At 35.2% G+C, this 20,001-nt stretch overlaps 1 protein-coding gene and 1 long non-coding RNA gene across 3 annotated transcripts in view; one reads left to right on the forward strand and one right to left on the reverse strand.

Annotated features, from left to right (window-relative positions):
- LOC131163710 (DExH-box ATP-dependent RNA helicase DExH9) overlaps window positions 1-10,533 on the forward strand; it is a 35,286-nt gene extending 24,753 nt beyond the window's left edge. Inside the window, exons 9-15 of one of the 2 annotated variants that reach the window (XM_058120402.1) lie at window positions 743-866; window positions 1,029-1,314; window positions 1,397-1,551; window positions 2,013-2,159; window positions 2,282-2,514; window positions 6,003-6,267; window positions 10,112-10,533. In XM_058120402.1, the coding sequence (XP_057976385.1) occupies window positions 743-866; window positions 1,029-1,314; window positions 1,397-1,551; window positions 2,013-2,159; window positions 2,282-2,514; window positions 6,003-6,267; window positions 10,112-10,390 (1,489 nt within the window). In that variant the 3' untranslated portion in view covers window positions 10,391-10,533. The remainder of the gene's footprint in view (window positions 1-742; window positions 867-1,028; window positions 1,315-1,396; window positions 1,552-2,012; window positions 2,160-2,281; window positions 2,515-6,002; window positions 6,268-10,111) is intronic. The other variant, XM_058120403.1, reaches the window with a different exon arrangement.
- Window positions 10,534-17,583: 7,050 nt separating this feature from the next.
- LOC131163712 (uncharacterized) lies at window positions 17,584-19,611 on the reverse strand. The gene is made up of 2 exons (XR_009139095.1): window positions 19,437-19,611; window positions 17,584-17,789 (listed from the first exon to the last, which is right to left on the reverse strand). It is a non-coding gene; the product is annotated as an uncharacterized LOC131163712 (long non-coding RNA).
- Window positions 19,612-20,001: the final 390 nt, after the last annotated feature.

The following is a 20,001-nucleotide window of genomic DNA, read 5'->3' on the forward strand; positions in this document are numbered from 1 at the left end:
TTTATGCAATCTTGGAAGTCGTCTAATCAGTAGTTGTCTTTTCAATCAATCTGTAACTTTGACAGGTTTCTTGATCCTGTATTGAATGCATCTCTTTCAGAAAAGCTGAAGCATAGCATACCTAGAGAAATTTGAAATCACAGTAAAAACAGATCTTTGTGTTCTTGTTTATTATGCATCCGTCTCTATTTCTCTGATATAATAATAAAGGACGAGTGTACATTATTTTGGCACTTTCTCTTTACGTACTACTAGTGGGAAGATACAAATTTAGGATAAACGGATTAGGAGTATTTTTGTTGCATTGTTGTTTCCTCTTTATATGCTCCACATAATTTGGCAATTTCATATATAATTTTTTTCGGATTGTTGATGTTTAAGCATATACTTTTTATTATTTATTAAGATATATCTTTCTCAATGGCCTGGAAGTTATATTGTAAATTTTTCTTCCAGGCTTACGGAACAGCTTTGTAAATTATTGGACAAATGTCTATCAATTTTGTACATAATTGGCGTAGATCATATATGTGACTTTCTGAAAATTTTTCATTATCTGCTATATCTGGTTGAGCAGTCATAAAATATACATTAGATTTTGATTGTTGTTGCACATGAAAGGAATCAATTCTAAATCCATTGGGCATTCTATATTGAATGATTTTGAACTTTCAAGCTATTTTTCAGATGGTGTTTTCCCTGCCCTAGTGCTTATGTTGACACATTTTCCTATACATTCCAGTGCCTTCCATTTAAGCTACAACATGCTTTTAAATCAAATGCGATGTGAAGATGGTGATCCTGAAGATTTGCTTCGAAATTCATTCTACCAATTTCAAGCTGATCGTGCCATTCCAGATCTTGAGGTTAGTTTGGCATTGAACAACTGCAGACACCCCTGCTGCCAACAAAAAAAAAACCGCACACACACAAACGAAAAAAAGTTGGGGGGGGGGGGGGGGGGAAGTGGGGAGGGAAGAGGACAAAAAATTACATGTGCATACTCAAAGATAACACTGTAAATGCAGAAACAAGCAAAGGACCTTGAAGAAGAGAGAGATTCAATTAAAATTGAAGAAGAAGAAAGTTTGGAGGACTATTACACTCTGCTGCAGCAATATAAAAGTTTGAAAAAGGACATCCGTGATATTATCTTTTCTCCAAGGTACTGTTTGCCGTTTTTGCAGCCTGGCAGGCTTGTGTGTATCCAATGCACTGAAAGTGATGAAAATTCCCCATCTTTCTCCATTGAGGACCAGGTCACATGGGGAGTGATAATCAATTTTGAAAGGGTTAAAGGACTTTCTGAAGGAGGTGAGAGTTTGAAATGGTTATTGGTTTCAAACCTTCCCTTTTTAATTCAAAGTTCTTAAGTGATTTTCAATGCATGATGCAGATGATATGAGCAGAAAACCAGAGGATGCCAACTACACAGTGGATGTTCTTACGAGATGTTCAGTAAATAGGGATGGAGTTGCCAAAAAAACAATTAAGATTATTCCATTGAAGGAATCTGGAGAACCTATTGTTGTGTCTGTCCCAATCTCTCAGGCAAAAATCTGATCTTATCATACCATCTATGAATGTTTTTCTTTGTTTTCTTGTTGTCCTCTCTCTCTCTCTCTCTCTCTATCTCTGTTAGTGAATAAGCATTGAATAAATTGCTGAAGTGTCCATTTCAGATTCGCTTAATCTCTGGTTGCATGATAAACCTACAAAATTATAAACTTCTCTTCAGTAAAATGTGTCATAACTATTACAACCTGTTGTACAATCATAGAAATTATGATAAGGTTTGTCTTCAATTTCACATCAAATACATGATTATGTTTGAGAAGTATAAGTTTAATTGCTCTTTGGGATGTCGTAGAATGTATAAGTTAGGTTGTTTAGCTGGCTTTGATTGTCATCAGAGAAAAATTATGTTTAGTACCTGTTTTTTTTCCTGATAATATATTTCACAAGATGTCCAGTGAATCAAAAACTCATTTGCTGGATTTTTCATGAAACAGATTGACAGTTTAAGTAGCATCCGCTTGATCATATCAAAAGATCTTTTGCCAGTGGAGACTAGAGAGCATACCCTGAAGAAGGTGTTGGAAATTCTTTCAAGATTTTCTAAAGGTGTGCCCCTCCTGGATCCTGAAGATGACATGAAGGTGCACTATTCTAAATATATTTCCTACACCTTATTTTTCTTGTTATTTTGATTTTCACCCTTTTATTTAATTATCCATTATTGTTTTGGAGGATTTTAATCTTTCTTATATGCCTTCTTCAGGTTCAAAGTGGCTCATTCAAAAAAACTGCCCGCAGGTTAGAGGCCTTAGAAAGTCTATTTGAGAAGCATGAAGTTGCAAAATCTCCACTTATTGAGCAAAAGCTCAAAGTTTTACACATGAAAAAAGAATTAACAGCAAAGATCAAGTCAATTAGGAGAACAATGCGCACATCGACAGTGTTGGCTTTCAAAGATGAACTCAAGGCAAGGAGACGAGTTCTACGAAGACTAGGGTAATAACTTGATTACATCTTTACAATAGCATGTTGGAAGTTGTTAATTTTCCTTTCATTTTTAACTGTTTATCGGTATGTGGGGTGGGTAAGCCTGATTTAAATCTGCATCTCATTAGGAATCTGGAATTGTCCTAGGGTGCTCTTGCTCAGTTGCTCCAAGATATCTGTTTACTGTCTTCCTCTAAGGCAGTATTTGGTAATTGGGGATTGATTCTAGAAATTATAATCTGAATGGTCTGTTCTGATTCATGACATTTGGTTGGTTGGAATCCCATTCTGATTCCTATTGAGTGCTTGAACCGGATTCCTTCTTTTGCCCACTTTTTTATTACTGCCTTGTAACCTAAATCAAATTCCAATTCCAATTCCAACCAAGATCGTAAAAAACTGTAACTTGCTCCTCACTGTACATGCAATATATGTACTCATATAAATTATAACACAGCCATCTATGCATGCATCCATGCATAAAAGCATACATAATATGAATGCATCCACATACATATGCATAGTACATAAATGCACATACATACATAGACATGCATATGTTCACATCTATTTATATAACATTGTATAAAAAATGTATTAAATACATATGCATTTTTTTTTTATTTTTTATTTTTTATAAATTTTGTAAAAAACCTCAATATATATATTTCCGTTGAAAATGTCGAAGAAGTTTATTGTGATTTTTTAAACCCAAAATTTTAATTTTATTGTTTTTGTAATTATATATATTTTTAAAATCCAAAATTATAATGTTCTTTTTTGTAATTACTTTTTTATCAATAAAATAAAATAAAGTCATCAAATTTTAAAAATGTTGAAAGAACGTTCAAAAAGTTTCCCAAGAAGTATCATAAAATTCTCATTTGTGAAAAATACATTTTAAAAATTATGAACATTTTTATGACATCTTGAATGTGTCTCAAAGAAGTGTCTGAGAATTGTTAAGTGCATAAACATGATAGGAATATGGTAATCTTATTGAGGTGACAATTCTCATGGTTTTACCATTACGAAATATGATATTTATAACATATAATACGAAAATTATACTTTTTAGATCAAAATATAAGAAAAATTAAAGAGACGTTTCCAACACTTATAAGAAACAATTTTAATAGTTTGGATCACGCTCTGATACCATGTTGAGTAATTGGGTAAAATGGAAGACTTGAACTCAATGATAGGTCTCTCCCTCTATTTATAGTATATCAAAGTACAATGGGAATGACCATAATACCCTTACTAACTCATACTTATTACTAACAAAATTCTAACACATAATAATAATAATGCTAAAAGCCTAAAAGACTAAATAACCATTAATAAGGGAAAACTGTAGCTAGTGGGCAATTCTACAATGAAGTATTTTTTGTCAACATCAACACTTCTCAACATGTCCGACACTCTCTGAACAGTTCCACAAATTTATTTCATTTATCTCTGTTGATTAATGAAACTTCTCCAATGCATTTTCTGGGCACCTATGACACATTAATATATGGTCATCATTATGTTACATTTGGTTTCAGCATGGAAAAAAATTGAGTAGCTATGGTATATGAATATAGTAGTTCAGGGAAAAATACATAGTAGTTTTTAAGGGGTGAGTGGGGTGAGACATTGCCAATTGAAGGAAAATTACCATGTTAAAGTTGGTGTTACTCCAATGACATCAAAATTTACATTCGCATAGTGAGATTTGGGAATACACGTTCATTGTCTATTCCATGTTGGTTGAAATAAAACCAATTTGGACATGATCATTTGTCTTAAAATGGTAATGTCTTTTTTCCTGTAAACTATTTTCCTATTGAAAAAGAAGCTTCGTTTAAGTAGCAAGGAGAAGAAAATACAAAATAGAAAAAAAGAGAATATGTCCACAATAAAAAACGGGGAAAAAAAAGAAAAGCCAGCATCATCTTAACAAAGCCACAAAATCTCCATTACCATTTTGAAAACGGCAGCCCTTACAACAGCCTGAACTATGAGCCGAATACTGTATTCCATCCTTATGAAGATCCTTTGACATTCTCTTACCAGAAAAAAAATTCCAGCATTCCTCTCTAGCGAAATTCCCCATAAAACAGCAAAGAGAGCAGACCTCCAGTGTCTCCTCATCCTTACCCTTCCCAAAACCTGCAAAAGAAATACTCAAAATTTTATGTGGATTTAATGGCAAACCCACACTTTACGTAGAACTCCAAAAAGTGTGTTCAACAAACCCCATGCGAATGAACAGTGTAAAAGCAAATGTGAGGCATCATTAGAACTACTCTCACACAAGACATATCTGGAGACAAAGCTTTAGAAGGCCACCTACTCTGTAGCCGAGTTGTTGGTGTTAACTCTATTAAGGGTCACCAACCAAACAAATGTCTTTATCTTGGGAGGAACTTTAGTATCATTTGCCCTGAAAAAGAGGAAAAGACGCATAAACCTAAACAAGACAAGGAAAGAAAGATTTGCATGAACAATTCCCTGAAGAATCCAAAATTCAAATTCTAGCCTTACTCCTATTGGAGATAATGCTCCCCTCCAAGACAATGAACAAAGAAGTAAGATGCTCCAACTCTATCATTCAAATGCCTCCTCCTCCCCCCCTCCACCCCCAACAAAAAAGAAATAAAAGAAAAAAGAAAGGAGGAAATCACATCATTATGGATAGAAGAAAGATGATACAGACAAGGAAATGAGCGATGCTAAGCATCCACTCCCTTCTTAACATCTTCCCAAAACTGAATACAATTGCCCTTACCCAAATGAAACTTTTAAGGGGAAGGAAAAATGGGTAAACCTGTGAAATGAATATCCAAGGACTCTCTGAGAAACTTCTAAATCCCGTATTTGCATCCTACATTCTCTTGCAGTCTGAATTTACTTTTTATAGCTCTGTTCCAAAGGGAATTCACCTCCATGGAAAACACCACAACCAGCCATTTAGTCAAAAGGGAAGTGTTTTTAGGCAGCAATTTACTCAGACCCAACTCTACACGCCACCTCCCTCTTAAATAAGTGCTCTCTCCTATTTCCTACACCTCACCAAAGAAAATATTTTAAGTTATTGTATGCTTGTGCAACATTTATTCCATTCTTGCCCTATTCCATTTTGCAAGTAATATAAATATATAAATAAATCTAGTAATAAACAGTATAAAAAAATGAAACAATGATATTGGTTTATCAAGAAAAAATTGCATTTACCTAATTGTTTTTATAATGGAAGAGTGATATATTGAGAGCTTATGTGAGGAAAGAGAAGAGGGAGCACATATTTATGTAAATGAAGCTTTATGAGAACTACATTGGATCTTCTGTTGTAGAAATGAATAGAAACATACTGTATGTGTGTTGTTTATCGATTTATTTCATGTTTAAATTTAGTTGTGTATGTTGTGGACAGACATAGGAAATTGGATTTATCAGTGCATAAGAAATGAATAGTGAGATTAAAATGCCTAGAGTGGATCTGACTGCAGATATATCACAAGCGATGATGTTGTTGAGTTGAAGGGTAAGGTTGCCTGCGAAATCAGTAGTGCGGATGAGTTGACACTAACAGAGCTGATGTTCAATGGGGTTTTGAAGGACATTAAGGTGGAAGAAATGGTGTCTCTTCTCTCTTGTTTCGTATGGCAGGAAAAGCTTCAGGATGCTCCGAAGCCAAGGGATGAGCTTGAGTTGCTCTTTACACAATTACAGGATACAGCACGAAGGGTTGCTAAAGTTCAGCTGGAATGCAAGGTATTAACAGAATGTTACCTTCTTTATACAGTGTGTGTGTGTAGCCTTACCAATCACGCTTCTTTGGTACATTAACATAATATACCCCTGTTTGTGCATGTATATAAGGGGACGGATCATTTAATATCACGAGGAACCAAAATAGAGATAGGCATTCAATTTACTAGCCCTACCTATTCCCTTCTCTGCTGTCCCCACTGGTTTCCCACCATGATTCAGGTTTGTACATCATCTTCCAGATGCTTGTACATTTAGAAATCAGCTTTCCCAATCGGTGTACAGGGATGCAAAAAAACTTGGGGTATCATTTTCAGTGCTGGCACACATGAAAGCCCAATATTCAACAGGCCAATGACATTTTCCCTGTTGCTGCATGTGGTTTCCACTCCGGATTCCCAAATGCCGTCACATGCTCCATATTCGCTGTCATTCTATTGCCAGATCTAGAATTGTTCATCATTTTGCATATCCAAAAAATCACATCAATTTTCATCTCTCAAAAGCAAGGCAGTAACTTCCCCACACAAACTTGTTGGGTGATTGATTTGAGGTTGATCAAGAGCTGAGGTACAGCAGGATGGAGCAGAAATGGGAGAAGCTTTACACAGTTAACAGAAGTAGCCAAATATTGTCTCACTAACATTGTGGTTCTTTTTTGTAAGCTTTTATGTTAAAAAACTCAAAATAAAACTAAACTTTAATCTTATTGATTGGGGTCAATTTGTTATCAGATAGGCCCAAATTTTATTAGTAGGGTTGGGAATATAATCTAAGAAGCACCGACACTGACAGGTGACACAGACACAGCATGATTCTGATACTGTAATTTCCAAGAAATTAGGATACAACATTGTCGGGGGGGGGGGGGGGGATTTCATCTACATACAGTGTCTGCATCTATAGTTCATAGTATTTTTTTGGATCAGTTAAGAGGGCATCAAGTGGATGCCAACCCAAAGTACAAGAAATCAACTATCCTAAAGGGTGTAACAAAAATCAAAATTTACATTGAACTCATTCACTGCAACTTCACTATGCTAACTAGTAACCGCATCATTTATAGTTCATAGTTTGACTACATGTAAAATACCATCAGATTTATAATGTAACCATATAAGTTCCATCGACATTGAAAAATCATCTGAGATGTGTAGTGAAGTGTTAGGGCCATATCCAACGCATGTTAGGCCATGTTCAAAAGTGTTGGAAAATAAAATTAATTAATCTGATTTCTGCCATCTGCTGAATGCTTCTGGTCATGTTGGGTGTGTATCAGTGTATGTGTGAGGGTCTCCAGTTCTACTCCAGCAAGGTATTGTCTGCTTTGGCCTACTGGCCTCACAATTTTGTCCCATAAAAGGCACCTCACATAGTTGAAGCCTAGACCATCTTTATAAACCCAAGATCTCCCTAGTACACATATGATGCTAGACTGTGACATGTTTTCCTGTCCGATATTTGATGCCTTTTTCAGAGTGGTCCACGCCTTTTTGTAGGATCCACTCATATGATAGTACTCCCAAGGTGGCTTTGATTCCAAATGTAAGGGTCTTGAACCCAACTCTAGTGAGGCATTGCACTCTATGACCCATAGGCCTCACAGTTTTTCCTATAAAAGGCGCCTCACATAGTTGGAGCTCAAACCATCCTTATAAACCCAAGATTTCCCTGGTACACATATGATGTGGGACCAAGACAGTACGACGCTGATCAAATATCACCACTCATAGGTTTTTGGAGACTTGGAGTGTTGGTATTTCCTAGAATTAAAAATGAGCTTTTCAAGCAGTGAAATTATTTTTAGTAATGTCGTACAGATCCACAAGGAAAGGAGTCACAAAACTTGGAGACACCTAGGTGTTAGCAGAGCATTAGTGTGTGCTTGTGTCTGAACTAGAGTTTGCTGTATACTTATATCAGGTTAACTATACTAATTTTAGAGCTGCAAAACATGATCTGGACCATGGGCTTGAAAGTTCCATGTAGCACCTGGTTTGTTGTGCAATATCTTGATCAAGGTTGCCATAATCTGTATTTTAAGAATGTTTAAATCTCAAAATATAAGAAAATTTTGGACTGCACTGAGATGGGTCCACTTGTTGTTGGGGGGAATCCAGATTTGATTTGTGAGGAATGAAATGAATTTCTATCCAACAGCCAAAATTACTTTTTGTGATGCCCTACCCTCAAGAAAAGGAGTCATAAAACTTGAGGATACCTGGCTGTTAGCACCACACACACTTGCATATTGGAATGCACTACCTACTTGCATTAAATTAATTATATTAATTTTTTATATAATGTATACTGGTTGTTTATCTGATTTTTTGGACTGTCTAGTGACTCTGGTCTCTAGTTTTGGTCATCTGAGTTTTTTCACTCTCTAGTCTTTAGTTGTTTGAAAATTATGTTAATGTGCTAATATTTAGAACATTTCAGCTGCTTGGTTTGCTAAACACTGAGCTTTTCATTCTTTAATCATTTAAAAATGGTGCAAGACAAACTATATCATATTGCTAGACTGAAGCTTTGCTTTCTTCCTAATGTGCCACATAGGGAAAGATGTTTGGCATGGAAGAGAGCATCCAGTATATTTCTTCTATATTGTAGTTTCCTTTGTTATGACCAACCTTCTTTGTCAACTTCCATTATTTGGACCTAAAATTTAAGACGTGGGAGTGGAAGAGAGCATCCAACATGCTTGATGTCTATCCTGCCATCAAACAGTAGAAGTAAAAGAATTCATTACTTTGGCTGTTTTGGATCTTGTAACTTTTGTTGATAAATACTTGTGTTAGTTGATACGCTTCCTGTTTTTTGCTGGGTATATTCAAGTTGTCTCTCTTTGAATCTTTCTTTTTATGGATTTGCATCATTTTCTGATTAAAATAAATAAAATAAAGCCATCCCTACTGCCCAAAATTGCTCGTCTCTGCTGTAAAATTTCATACTTGCTGCAAGGGAATTCTGAATCATGGACAAAGGAGTTATGTCATTGCTACTACTTTCATGGGTGGCATTTGCAGTCCACTGTCACAATTCACAAATAGCTGAAAGAGTGAAAAATTTTGTTATCAATTGCATACCATTTTTCGGTTGAACTAGGGGTGTATTCGAGTTGAGTTGACTCGAGTCGAGTCAACATAGTAAAATACTCATACTCGACTTGACTCAAAAATGTTGAGCTCGAAATTCGACTCGAATTCGATCAATTTCATAATTATTAAACTCGAACTTGACTCAACTATAAGTTGATAAAGCTCGAAATTGACTATAAGTTCATAAAACTCGAACTCGACTCGATTATAAATTAATATTAAAGGCATATATGAATATATGTAATGTATATATGATATTAAATATATTTTTAAAATATTATATGATATATATTAAATATAAAAATAAAAAATAAAAAACTCGATTAGGCTCGAAACTTGACTCAAGTACTATTATTAAGCTCAAACTCGACTCAAATTCGAGTAGAACCGAGTCAAGTTGAGTTAAGGGACGAGTCGAGTCCAAGTAGCTCACTAGTAAGCTTGACTCACTTGCACCCCTAGGTTGAACTCTTATAGTTGACAGTCAAAGCTGTGGTTCTGGCAGAAGGCTGTCATTAAATCATCTTACGACTGTCAAAAAGCGTTGAGAGAAGAGTCTATAGTGAAAGGTTTGATTGGGCTTTAACGCCCAATGACTGCAATAATGAACAACTAAGGCTCCACCCGTCATCCTATTTTTCCAAGTGATAGTTGTTACATTTGGGCTTTGCTGCATATGTACGTGTGCATTCTTCTTTTAATTCAACATAGTGCACTAAAGTTGTTCAATTTCTTGCATGCCACAGGTCCAAATTGATGTTGATAGTCTTGTCAGCTCATTCCGGCCTGATATAATGGAGGCTGTGTATGCTTGGGCAAAAGGATCTAAATTCTATGAGATCATGGAAATTACACAGGTCTTTGAGGGTAGCTTGATCAGGGCTATCAGAAGACTGGAGGAAGTCCTTCAGCAGCTGATACAAGCTGCAAAGTCCATTGGAGAAACTGAGCTTGAAATGAAGTTTGAAGAGGCTGTATCCAAAATCAAAAGAGACATTGTTTTCGCAGCATCTCTATATTTGTGACTTTTTCAAGTAGGCAGGTTCTTGGATTTCATTGCTTCTAGGAATTGTACACAATCATGCTTTAGGAACGCTTGCAATTGTAATTCATGAACACTTATATTTATTTGGGGGTATGGTGCAAAACCACCCCTGTTGAGGTGTCAGTCTAGAAAGGCTTTGATAAGTGGATATTCTCCTATGTAGGTTATGAGAAAACAATCTTTCTAAATGCTACTTCTCTTATACATTACAAGAAAAAAATCTTTTTCAAGAATAAAACTGAACATTAACATTTTCCTGGAGATCGCCTGCAAAGGCTAATAGTGTTTCAAACTAAATAGGGCACAAAATGTGATATCTCAAAATTGAAGCTGTGTTTTGTTTACATGAAATTTTATTTTCTAATAAAAAATTTCCCAAAGCGAAGCAGGCGTGACCTTTGATCTAGCCACAACAATTGTTAACACAAAAATTTAAAATTGTGTTCTCTTTTACACAACATAAGAAGTAAATGTACTTGGATTCGGTTTCTCCAAGGCCTTCTTAATGTTTAGGGCATAGTTAAAAAGTGTTTTTGGTTAAAATATGAACATCGTCAGGATTTTAGATAGACAAATCGGCAAGCGGATTTTAAATTGAAGATGCATATATTTTTTTTGAAAATGTTAGTTTTAGTGTGGTAGCATTGGTGGCTGCTAAAAATTAAAATATTGGTTTGAACATGATTTCCCATTGATCATGTGAAATTATATTTTTCATATACATAATTTCTCCACTATTGCAAGAAGACAGTTCTCAAATTCATTCGTGTGAATTGTGAACAAAACAACGCAATTACAGTGTTCGGAACAAAAATATCAATGAAGAAAAAAAGAGAATCTCAATTAAAGAGAAAGTAACCAAGATCAGCTGAGGTAGTGAATTTGAGAGTGGCAGAGAGGGCATGATGGATTGCGGCTCCACCAGGTTAGTGTGCAGTTGTAATGAAATATATTCGAGCACTTGAGGTTGGCCAATTCGTCGCTATCCGATAATGGTCCCAAATATACAAGGCACGTTGACTCCTCCTCCCCCTTTTCCATCGCCATCCATAGCCACACTAGTTTATAGGCAGCGAGAGGGGGAGGAGCCGCCTCTTCTTCTTCTTCTTCTTCTTCTTCTTCTTCTTCTCGAGGGACAAGACAAGGGAGGATGTTCGAATTGTCAATATTAAGTTCCAGAAAATGCACTTTCCCCTAAAGTTCTTGTCCTTCCCATTTGTATTGAAATTTGAAAACTGAAAACCCAAGCCAAGCCAGCATCCCCACCCCTCTTGAAACGAGCAGTTCAGCAGTTCTTTCTTCGTGCCTACTATATCCACTTCTTGCCCATTCATAAACAAATTAATATTTAAATATACATATAAACAAATTAATATATGATGGGTTGGTCAATATGAAATAAAGGCTTCCTTTACCTCCTCAAGGGACCTGTAAGAAGAAACCATCATCTATTTGGTCGACGGTATGATTGACGGTTTAGCCTCGATAGATAACTGTTGACGGTTTTGTTCAGCATAGATCATAGATTTTGAATCGGGAGATCACTAGATTGGGAGATTTGGAGGATTTTCCTGTGGGTTTGCTACAGAAGTGTTTTAGATGCATTCTAAGTCTTCTGTGCGCATAGGGTTGATATATAAATTATATTTGTAACCCTTAATGTAAGCTTTGACAATTGATAGTGAAAATCAATCGCCTACTCTCGTGGACGTAGGCATATTGTCGAACCACGTATTTTCTTGTGTCGTGTGTTCTTATTGTTTTATTTTATTTTCTTTGTGATGGATTGTATTTCCGTATATTCATCGTTAGTTGCTTGTATTGCTTGTTCTGGATTTGACTTGTTGGTTTCTACTGCTTATTGGCATTCATACCACTCTGCACAACAAATTGGTATCAGAGCATTAGGTTATAATTGCTTCTGAAATTTCTTCTACAAAGTTCGATATTGGTAAGTCGATGGAACGAGAAATTTCGGACTTTGGTAGAGGAGGGTTAAGGACTTGCTGGTGTAGAACGTATGGTGAAGGCACTATATGGAAGGAAGCCCGAAGACATAGCATCACGAGTTGGACATATGTATCTCATGAGTTCATCACAAAAGGTCTGGGGGTACTTCATGCTGCAAAAGTCAGAGATGTTTGCTAGGTTTAACTTGTGGCTGGGCTGGAAAATCAAATTAGGGGAAAGATCCTTAGTTCAGACATTGGAACCGAGTACATTGGTGTTCAAGAAGTTTTGCGAGCAGTATCTCAGGTTGTATGCAGGGATTGCAAGGAACTTTGTGGTAAAGTCAGTGAGTATGTCATGTTTCTCAATTAACTGATCGCCAAGGGTACCACTAGACGAGAAAGTTGCAGGAAAGGTTTGGACAGGTTACGCGAAGACTACTCTAGTTTGAGAGAGTTTGGAGGTCTAGATATGCACGTTTCTAGCGAGGTGAGATCTAAACTTGTTGCAAAGTCTAGACGGTATAACTTTCTAGGGTATCAGAAAGGGGGGGGGGGTTCAATCTAGGGGATCCAATGGAAAAAAAGGTGGCAATCAATAGAGACATGGTTTTTTATGTTAAAGCCATGGTGCAGCATACTCAGGTATATGAATAGAAACAAGTGCTAGAAAGCTGTGGTAGCAATCAGCATGTGATGCAGGCGGAGCACGAGACTCAGGGTAGAGATGAAATTGTTCATAACGTAGGAAGTTCTATCTCAAGAGACCAAAAGTATCACGGTATAAACTATAACAGAAAGGAGATTGTGATGCAGGTGGAGTTGCAGACTCAGGACAGAGATGACATTGTTCATATTGCAGGGAGTTCTAATTTAGGAGACTAGCAAGATCACATTGAGTCCAGATGCACTATCAGGTTACCGCCCAGGTATGAGTTTGATGATATGATGTCTTATGCATTCATTACTACCAGTAATGTTCCTAGTATTTTTCAAGATACGATGCATAGAAAAGGGAAAAATAGATGGATGAGTGCTTTGGAGGAGGAGATAGAGTTATGACATAAGAATCAGATGTGGGAATTGGTAGAGCAATTTGAGGGGAAGAGGGCGATAGGATGCAAGTGGGTAATTTTTCTTCTGTTTCATGTTAATGACATATTAATTGCTGGAAAGATTTTGACCGAGTTTAATTAGTTCGAAACTCTGTTAAGAAAGGAATTTGACATAAAGGATTGAGAGATTGGGGCTATCTTAGGGTGGCTTTGTGGACATAACTGCAGGGATATTGTGGTTATCTCAGAGTGGTTTCTTGAAGAAGGTATTAGAGATGTTTAGCATAGTTAATGCAAAATCGGTCACCTGTACATCATTGGAAAATTAATGTAAATTGTCTATCACGCAGTACCCAAGGATGGACAGTGATGTTTGGGACATGTAAAAGGTCTCCTACACCAGTGTAGTGTGGTGTTTTGGCAGGCAACAAAGTGATTCGTCAATTGTGAGATTCATGAATGTAGACTACGCAGGGGACTTGAATAACAAGAGATCTACAACAGGGTATATGTTTATTGTTGTAGGAAGACCTATTTGTTGGAAGTCCAGGGTACAGTTTGTGGTTGCATTTTCAAAAACTGAGTTAAAGTACATGGTAGTGGTTGATGCTGTCGAGGTAGCATTGTGGTTTACATGATCAGTCAAGGAGCTGGGTATTAAGTTAGGTGGAGTTCTTGTTACCACAGACAATTTCAAGCATCACTTGGACTTGGTTAACGTCTCCATGTGCTAGATGAGAGGCGGTCCCAATCTACTGTCCTTGGTGGAGCAGCAGGTTATGCTTTCATATTTCTCCGAAGTGATGAATATTCATCAAGATGGAGCTTGTTGGATATATGGCTCATATTGAGTGGAACGCATGCACTGGGAAAGCATGGTGAAGCAAAGAACAAGGAAGGGAGCTGCAGGAAGAAACCTTCGATTGATTGGTCGACAGTATGATCGACAGTTTAGCCTTGGTAGATAACTATCGATGGTTACTGTCGACGGTTTGCTAAAACTGTCGACAGTTTTATTTGGTGCAAATCACAAATTTTGAATCGAAAGATTAGTAGATTGGGAGATTTGGAGGATTTTCCTCTGGGATTCGCTACATAAGTGTTTTAGATGCATTCTAAGTCTTCTAGTAGGAATGGCATATTCCCAAAAAAGGGGAGGGGGGGGGGGGAGGTGAATTGGGTATTTAAAAATTTCTTCCTAAGTTGACTTCAAATCACAATCAGTTTAGCACAACTTAGGGTCTTTTTCAGCATTACCAATTTCACAGGTATTAAGAATATGCGAATATTTAAACCATGCACAATAAATTTAAACATAAACATGCACGTGCTGGAATGTAAAGAGTATAGGGAAGAGAAAAAACACCGAATTTGTTATCGAGGTTTGACCAAATCAGCCTATGTCCTCACCTTAGCCACCAGCCCAAGGATTCACTAAGTGCTCACTTTAATCGGGCAGAGTGATGCCACTTACACTTTCCTTACGGGGCGGAGACTTTCCAGCTCAATTATAGGGCCAAGCCACAACCAATTAGCACATCTTACAAAAAGGTGCTCCTAATTTTCCTAACCGGGTTTGAACTAGTCTGAGACTTTCTCAACTAGGTCTAAGTCTATCCGAAACTCTTCATAGGGCGAGTCTCCCTCTTTAGGCCACGTCTGGAATACAAAGTAATTAAAATTTACATACAAGTAAATGCTTCTCAAAAAGCAGATGTGTACAAATTGAAGTACTATATGAACTTTCATATAATTTAAACATGAAACTCAATAGAGTATGGTTTTTCCTCTCAAAAATATTTTTCAAATAAAAACGTGAGAGCATGGAAAATGATTTTCTCTTTTGAAATGACCTTAAAAAAAATAATCAACAAGCCTTCCTAGCAAATATGTATATGATTAAATACATGCTCAAGGCTTTTCTCAATAACCTTTTCAAGCCAATATATATCAATTAAATATATGCTCAAAGTTCTTGAATAACCCAAGAAATTCTTCTCCAAAAATATTTTCAAATAAAAATAAGTGAACTTGGGTTTTCTTTCTAAATGATTGACCTTAAAAAATCAAACTCAATAAGGCTTTCAAGCAACACATATATGAGATTAAACATGTGCTCAAGCCTTATTTTAATAACGAAAAAATTTCTCCAAAAATAATTTTTCAAATAAAAAGAATGGGAGAAATTTTGATCTTTGAAAACTAGTGCTGTAAATAAAAAGGCAATCAAGCATTATATATAAACATGAATATAAGCTCATGCCTTTCTAAATAAAACCCCCAAAATGTTTTTCTCCAAAAAGAATTTTTCAAAAAGAAGAGTAGAGGAGAAATTTGAACATTGAAAAATAGAGGGAACAAGGCCTTCAAGTAATATACATATGAATTAAATATATGCTTGAGCCTTTAAAAAACAAAACCCCAAAAATATTTTTCTCCAAAAATTTTTTTCAAGGAGTAGGAGAAATATAAATTTAAAACATGAATGGGGTGTAAAAATGAGGAGAGAATCAAAGAATGATAAGAAATAATTTTAATATGATTCTTCAACATTTTTTAAGTGTTTTGGGGTTGTATTTATAGGCAAAAACCCCTTGTGGCCGTTATATAGACGTTGGGACCTTAAAATATATTTTTATTTTGAAAACTAACCATTTTACAACCATTGGGATGCTTTCCCAAGAGGGTTGGTCAATTGAGGCTTGAAAATCACGAGCTTCGGTCGACTGTGGTGAAGCTCGGTCGGCTGACCTCTGGTTTTCTGTGCGGGTACTCTTTAGTGTTTTGACCATAACTTTTTCTATAAAAATCAAATTTGGATATTATTGGTATCAACAGAAAGTTAATAGAAAATCATACAACTTTCATGTTGAATACTTTTTAAGATAAAAAGTTATGGATTGAGAAAAACGCGCATCAATGAGGCTGAAGAAACATGAAGGAAAATTTTCTACTACGGACACCTTTCAGTTTTTTGGCCATAAAATTTTCTATAGAACTCCAAATTGGACGTTCTTAGTATCAACAATAAGCTAAGATAAAATTACACAACTTTCATATTGAACACATTTTAAGATAAGAAGTTATGGATTGGGAAAATTGCTTCGGTCAACTAGCCGGTCGATTGACCCTTTTGTAAAAATTTGTGTTTGCCTTCTTTTGACTTAAAAACCATTTTAAAACTTTTGTATCGGTTAGGCATTTTATGAAAAAGGTTTTTCATGTTACTTGAAGGTCCTATGGTCAATCTAAGATTATTTATGAGTTTCAATTAAACCATGAGATGCATGCACAAATAAACGTGAATAATTATTACAACTGAAAAACACATAAAATCTTCAGTCTTTTGCTCCTTTGTAATTCCATGGAATATGTCGAGGTATGCTTGTTTAGGTGCTCTTACAACTTCCAAATTGCATCATCATTTGTGCTTACTAAAACATAAACCTGCTCAAATACTCAAAGCACACAAATGAGATACTGTGGTTTGTCATAATCAAAACAGAGATCAGACTCAAAAAGTCAACATCTTCTGTGCGCATTGGGTTGATATATAAGCTATATTTGTAACCATTGATGTAAGCTTTGACAATTGATAGTTAAAATCAGCCGCTTGCTCTTGTGGACGTAGGCACATTGCCAAACCACGTAAATTTCTTGTGTCGTGCATTCTTATTGATTTATTTTATTCTCTTTGTGATTGATTGTGTTTCCACATAGTCATCGTTGGTTGCTTGCATTGCTTGTTCCGGATTTGATTTTTTGGTTTCTACTGCGCATTGACATTCAGGCCACTCTGCACAACAAGAAGTATGCATTTGAAAGTTTGCTTTTGCAAAAGTCATCAAGGTACCTTTGCTACTTTGAGGATACGAAAACATTTATTTGGCAAAGTCTATGTCTTAATCTTTCTAATATATGCATAAAATATGAGTAAATGAATGTTTTTTTTTACCAAGCCAATGAATCAATGTATGAGTGAATGGACTAAAGCTTCTATCAATAAACGCATGTAAACATAAATGCATGGATGTATGAATGACTATGAATGTATGAACATATGACCTTATGAGTGCATCAATGTCACGCCCCAAACCTCTTAGGGTTTATGGTATGATTTTCTATAAAAAATCGCATAGGTGACGTAAGAAATAGAAATAGCGGAAATAAATAAAACCTCATCAACTTTTATTCCAGAGTGCTAAATAACTGCATTACATGAGTATCTCCAACATAAAAAATTAACATTCTTAAAAATTCCAAAGCATAAAAACATTTCCAGCTGGTACTATACTAGTATTTATTTTAAATTGCTCTCTCTAACCCCGCCTATGTGCTTGCTATGCTTGATTCTTGATATGCTCCTCAAAGTTGTCTATAAGGTAGGAGAATAAATTAGTGAGACGATGCTTAGTAAGTAAGAAAGATTATATCAATGTGTAGTTATGATGAGCTTTATGGTACCATAATTCTATAATAGTTAACATGTAATGCTGTAGTTTCAAAACTGCATATGTAAAACTGTAAAACATTTATAAATTTTTGCACAAAATTATTTCCATTAAGCTATAGCTGTAACTGTTGTAATGGTATATTGTATACTATAAATTGTAAACAAATAGTTGTAACTGAACAATGTAACTGTTAGCTATAAGATGTAACTACTTTTTAAAATAGTGAATGTAACTATAATACTTATATATATTATGATAATTGTTCTGTAAAGCATCCCTTAGGCCGTAATTGTAAACTATGGGCCATGTTTACCCCCATGACAGGATTGTGCGGTCCGAAAACTGGACTTAGCTGGCGGCCAACCAATCTAAGCCAAACTATAATTGTAAGTGAGATTTTACTTATTAAATCTTAATCCAGAACTAGGTGTGCACTCGGGAGAATCCACTGCTCTGAAAACCACTTAGTACAATAGTGTGGGTGCGCTCTTTGTAACTATAAATTGTAAGTTACGATACCGAGCATTTGTAACTCTATAATCTTTGAGCCATAAGGGTTTTAAAACATGTAGATCATGCAATAAAAATAGCATCATAAAAATATCATCATTACTTATTGTTTCATAAAACATGTAACGTTTTTTAATAAAAACAAGCTTATGACACACGATTTTCATATTGAAAATATTTATTCTCAATAAAACATCATAATACTTTAAATTACATAAAAGAATTAAAATATTTTCTTTAAAAATAAACTCGGGTAGATTTTATAAAAAGCTGGCATAATCAAACCTACTTATCTTAATCTCCTCTGGAATTGAAAACTTTCTAGTAAATCTTTAATCTATCACAAGATAACCACAAATTCATGATTTAGAAAATGAATTACAATTTCACTTTGAACCCACTCAAGGATCTAATTCTAAATTCGATTGTATTTAATAAACCGCTATTTAGAAAAATATGAGCCTTATTTCAAAATGATGTTCTTTTTATACTTAGAATTTAGAGACAAATTGTGTACCCATAAAACATTGTTTATTCACTAAACTTGATTTTTGAAATTGACTTTCAATTTTACTAATTGAACTGGGCATCCCAAAATTTAACACTTACTTTGAAAAATAAAAGAGCCATCTTATCAAACTTCAAAAATCAAAAAATTAAATGAATATGTTCCTTTATATGATATATATGCTCCTACAAAATTTCGTCGTCAGATTTGAAGTAAAAGTTATAAAATAAGTTCGGAACCTAAGTCTGGCTGTGACTCTAACAAAATATTAACAGCATATCGACTGTAGTTTCGAAAAATAAAAAATCATATCAAATGACTTCATAAAATTTTGAAATTTATTTCTAAAGAATATTGATATATTAACTAGTAGCCCACCAAATTTCAAAATTTTTGGGTATAACCTCGGCTCCAGAGATATCCTCATCTTTTAGACATTCAATATTCCATACTAGGATACCTCCAAAATTCAGAAATTAGACAACTAAGATAATACTTATATTGTAATAAAAATTAAAGTATACCACCAAAATTTTATTTAGAAACATACCTTGATTTAACCCTTCACGCTACAATTTCTCGGGACCCAAAATTTTAATTCTCAAACTTTTGGACTCTTATTTTCTCTCTTTTTCCTTCTCTCCAACTCTTTCTCTTCCTCTTCCTCTCCTTCTCCATATTTTCCCCTCCTTCTCTTTCTCCTTCTCTCGAATCTTGAAATTCCTACGTATGACACCCCTCCCCTATTTATATAAATGTGTTAAGGCACATTAATAAGGGGACATGTGTCATCTATCCCTTAACCAAGGGGACACATGTCTCATTATTTCTCAAAGCATGCAAAGTGACATGTTTCCTCCACATGTCACCTTCTCAATTTTTTTTCTTTTTATTTGTTTATTTTTAAAACTTTCTAAATGACATACATGCCCCTTCCTAACTCCAAAATAACTCAAAATACCATTTAATCTCCCAAAACTAACATTGTACTCTAATTATATTATTAACTGGTCCTATCATTTTTACAAAAATATCCCCATACTTTTAATTAAATACCCATATTAATCTTTTATTAGTTATCATTATATATTTTGGGATTATTACGTCCTCCCATC

This window comes from Malania oleifera, chromosome 9, assembly GCF_029873635.1.
Source record: "Malania oleifera isolate guangnan ecotype guangnan chromosome 9, ASM2987363v1, whole genome shotgun sequence".
Lineage (NCBI taxonomy): Eukaryota > Viridiplantae > Streptophyta > Magnoliopsida > Santalales > Ximeniaceae > Malania > Malania oleifera.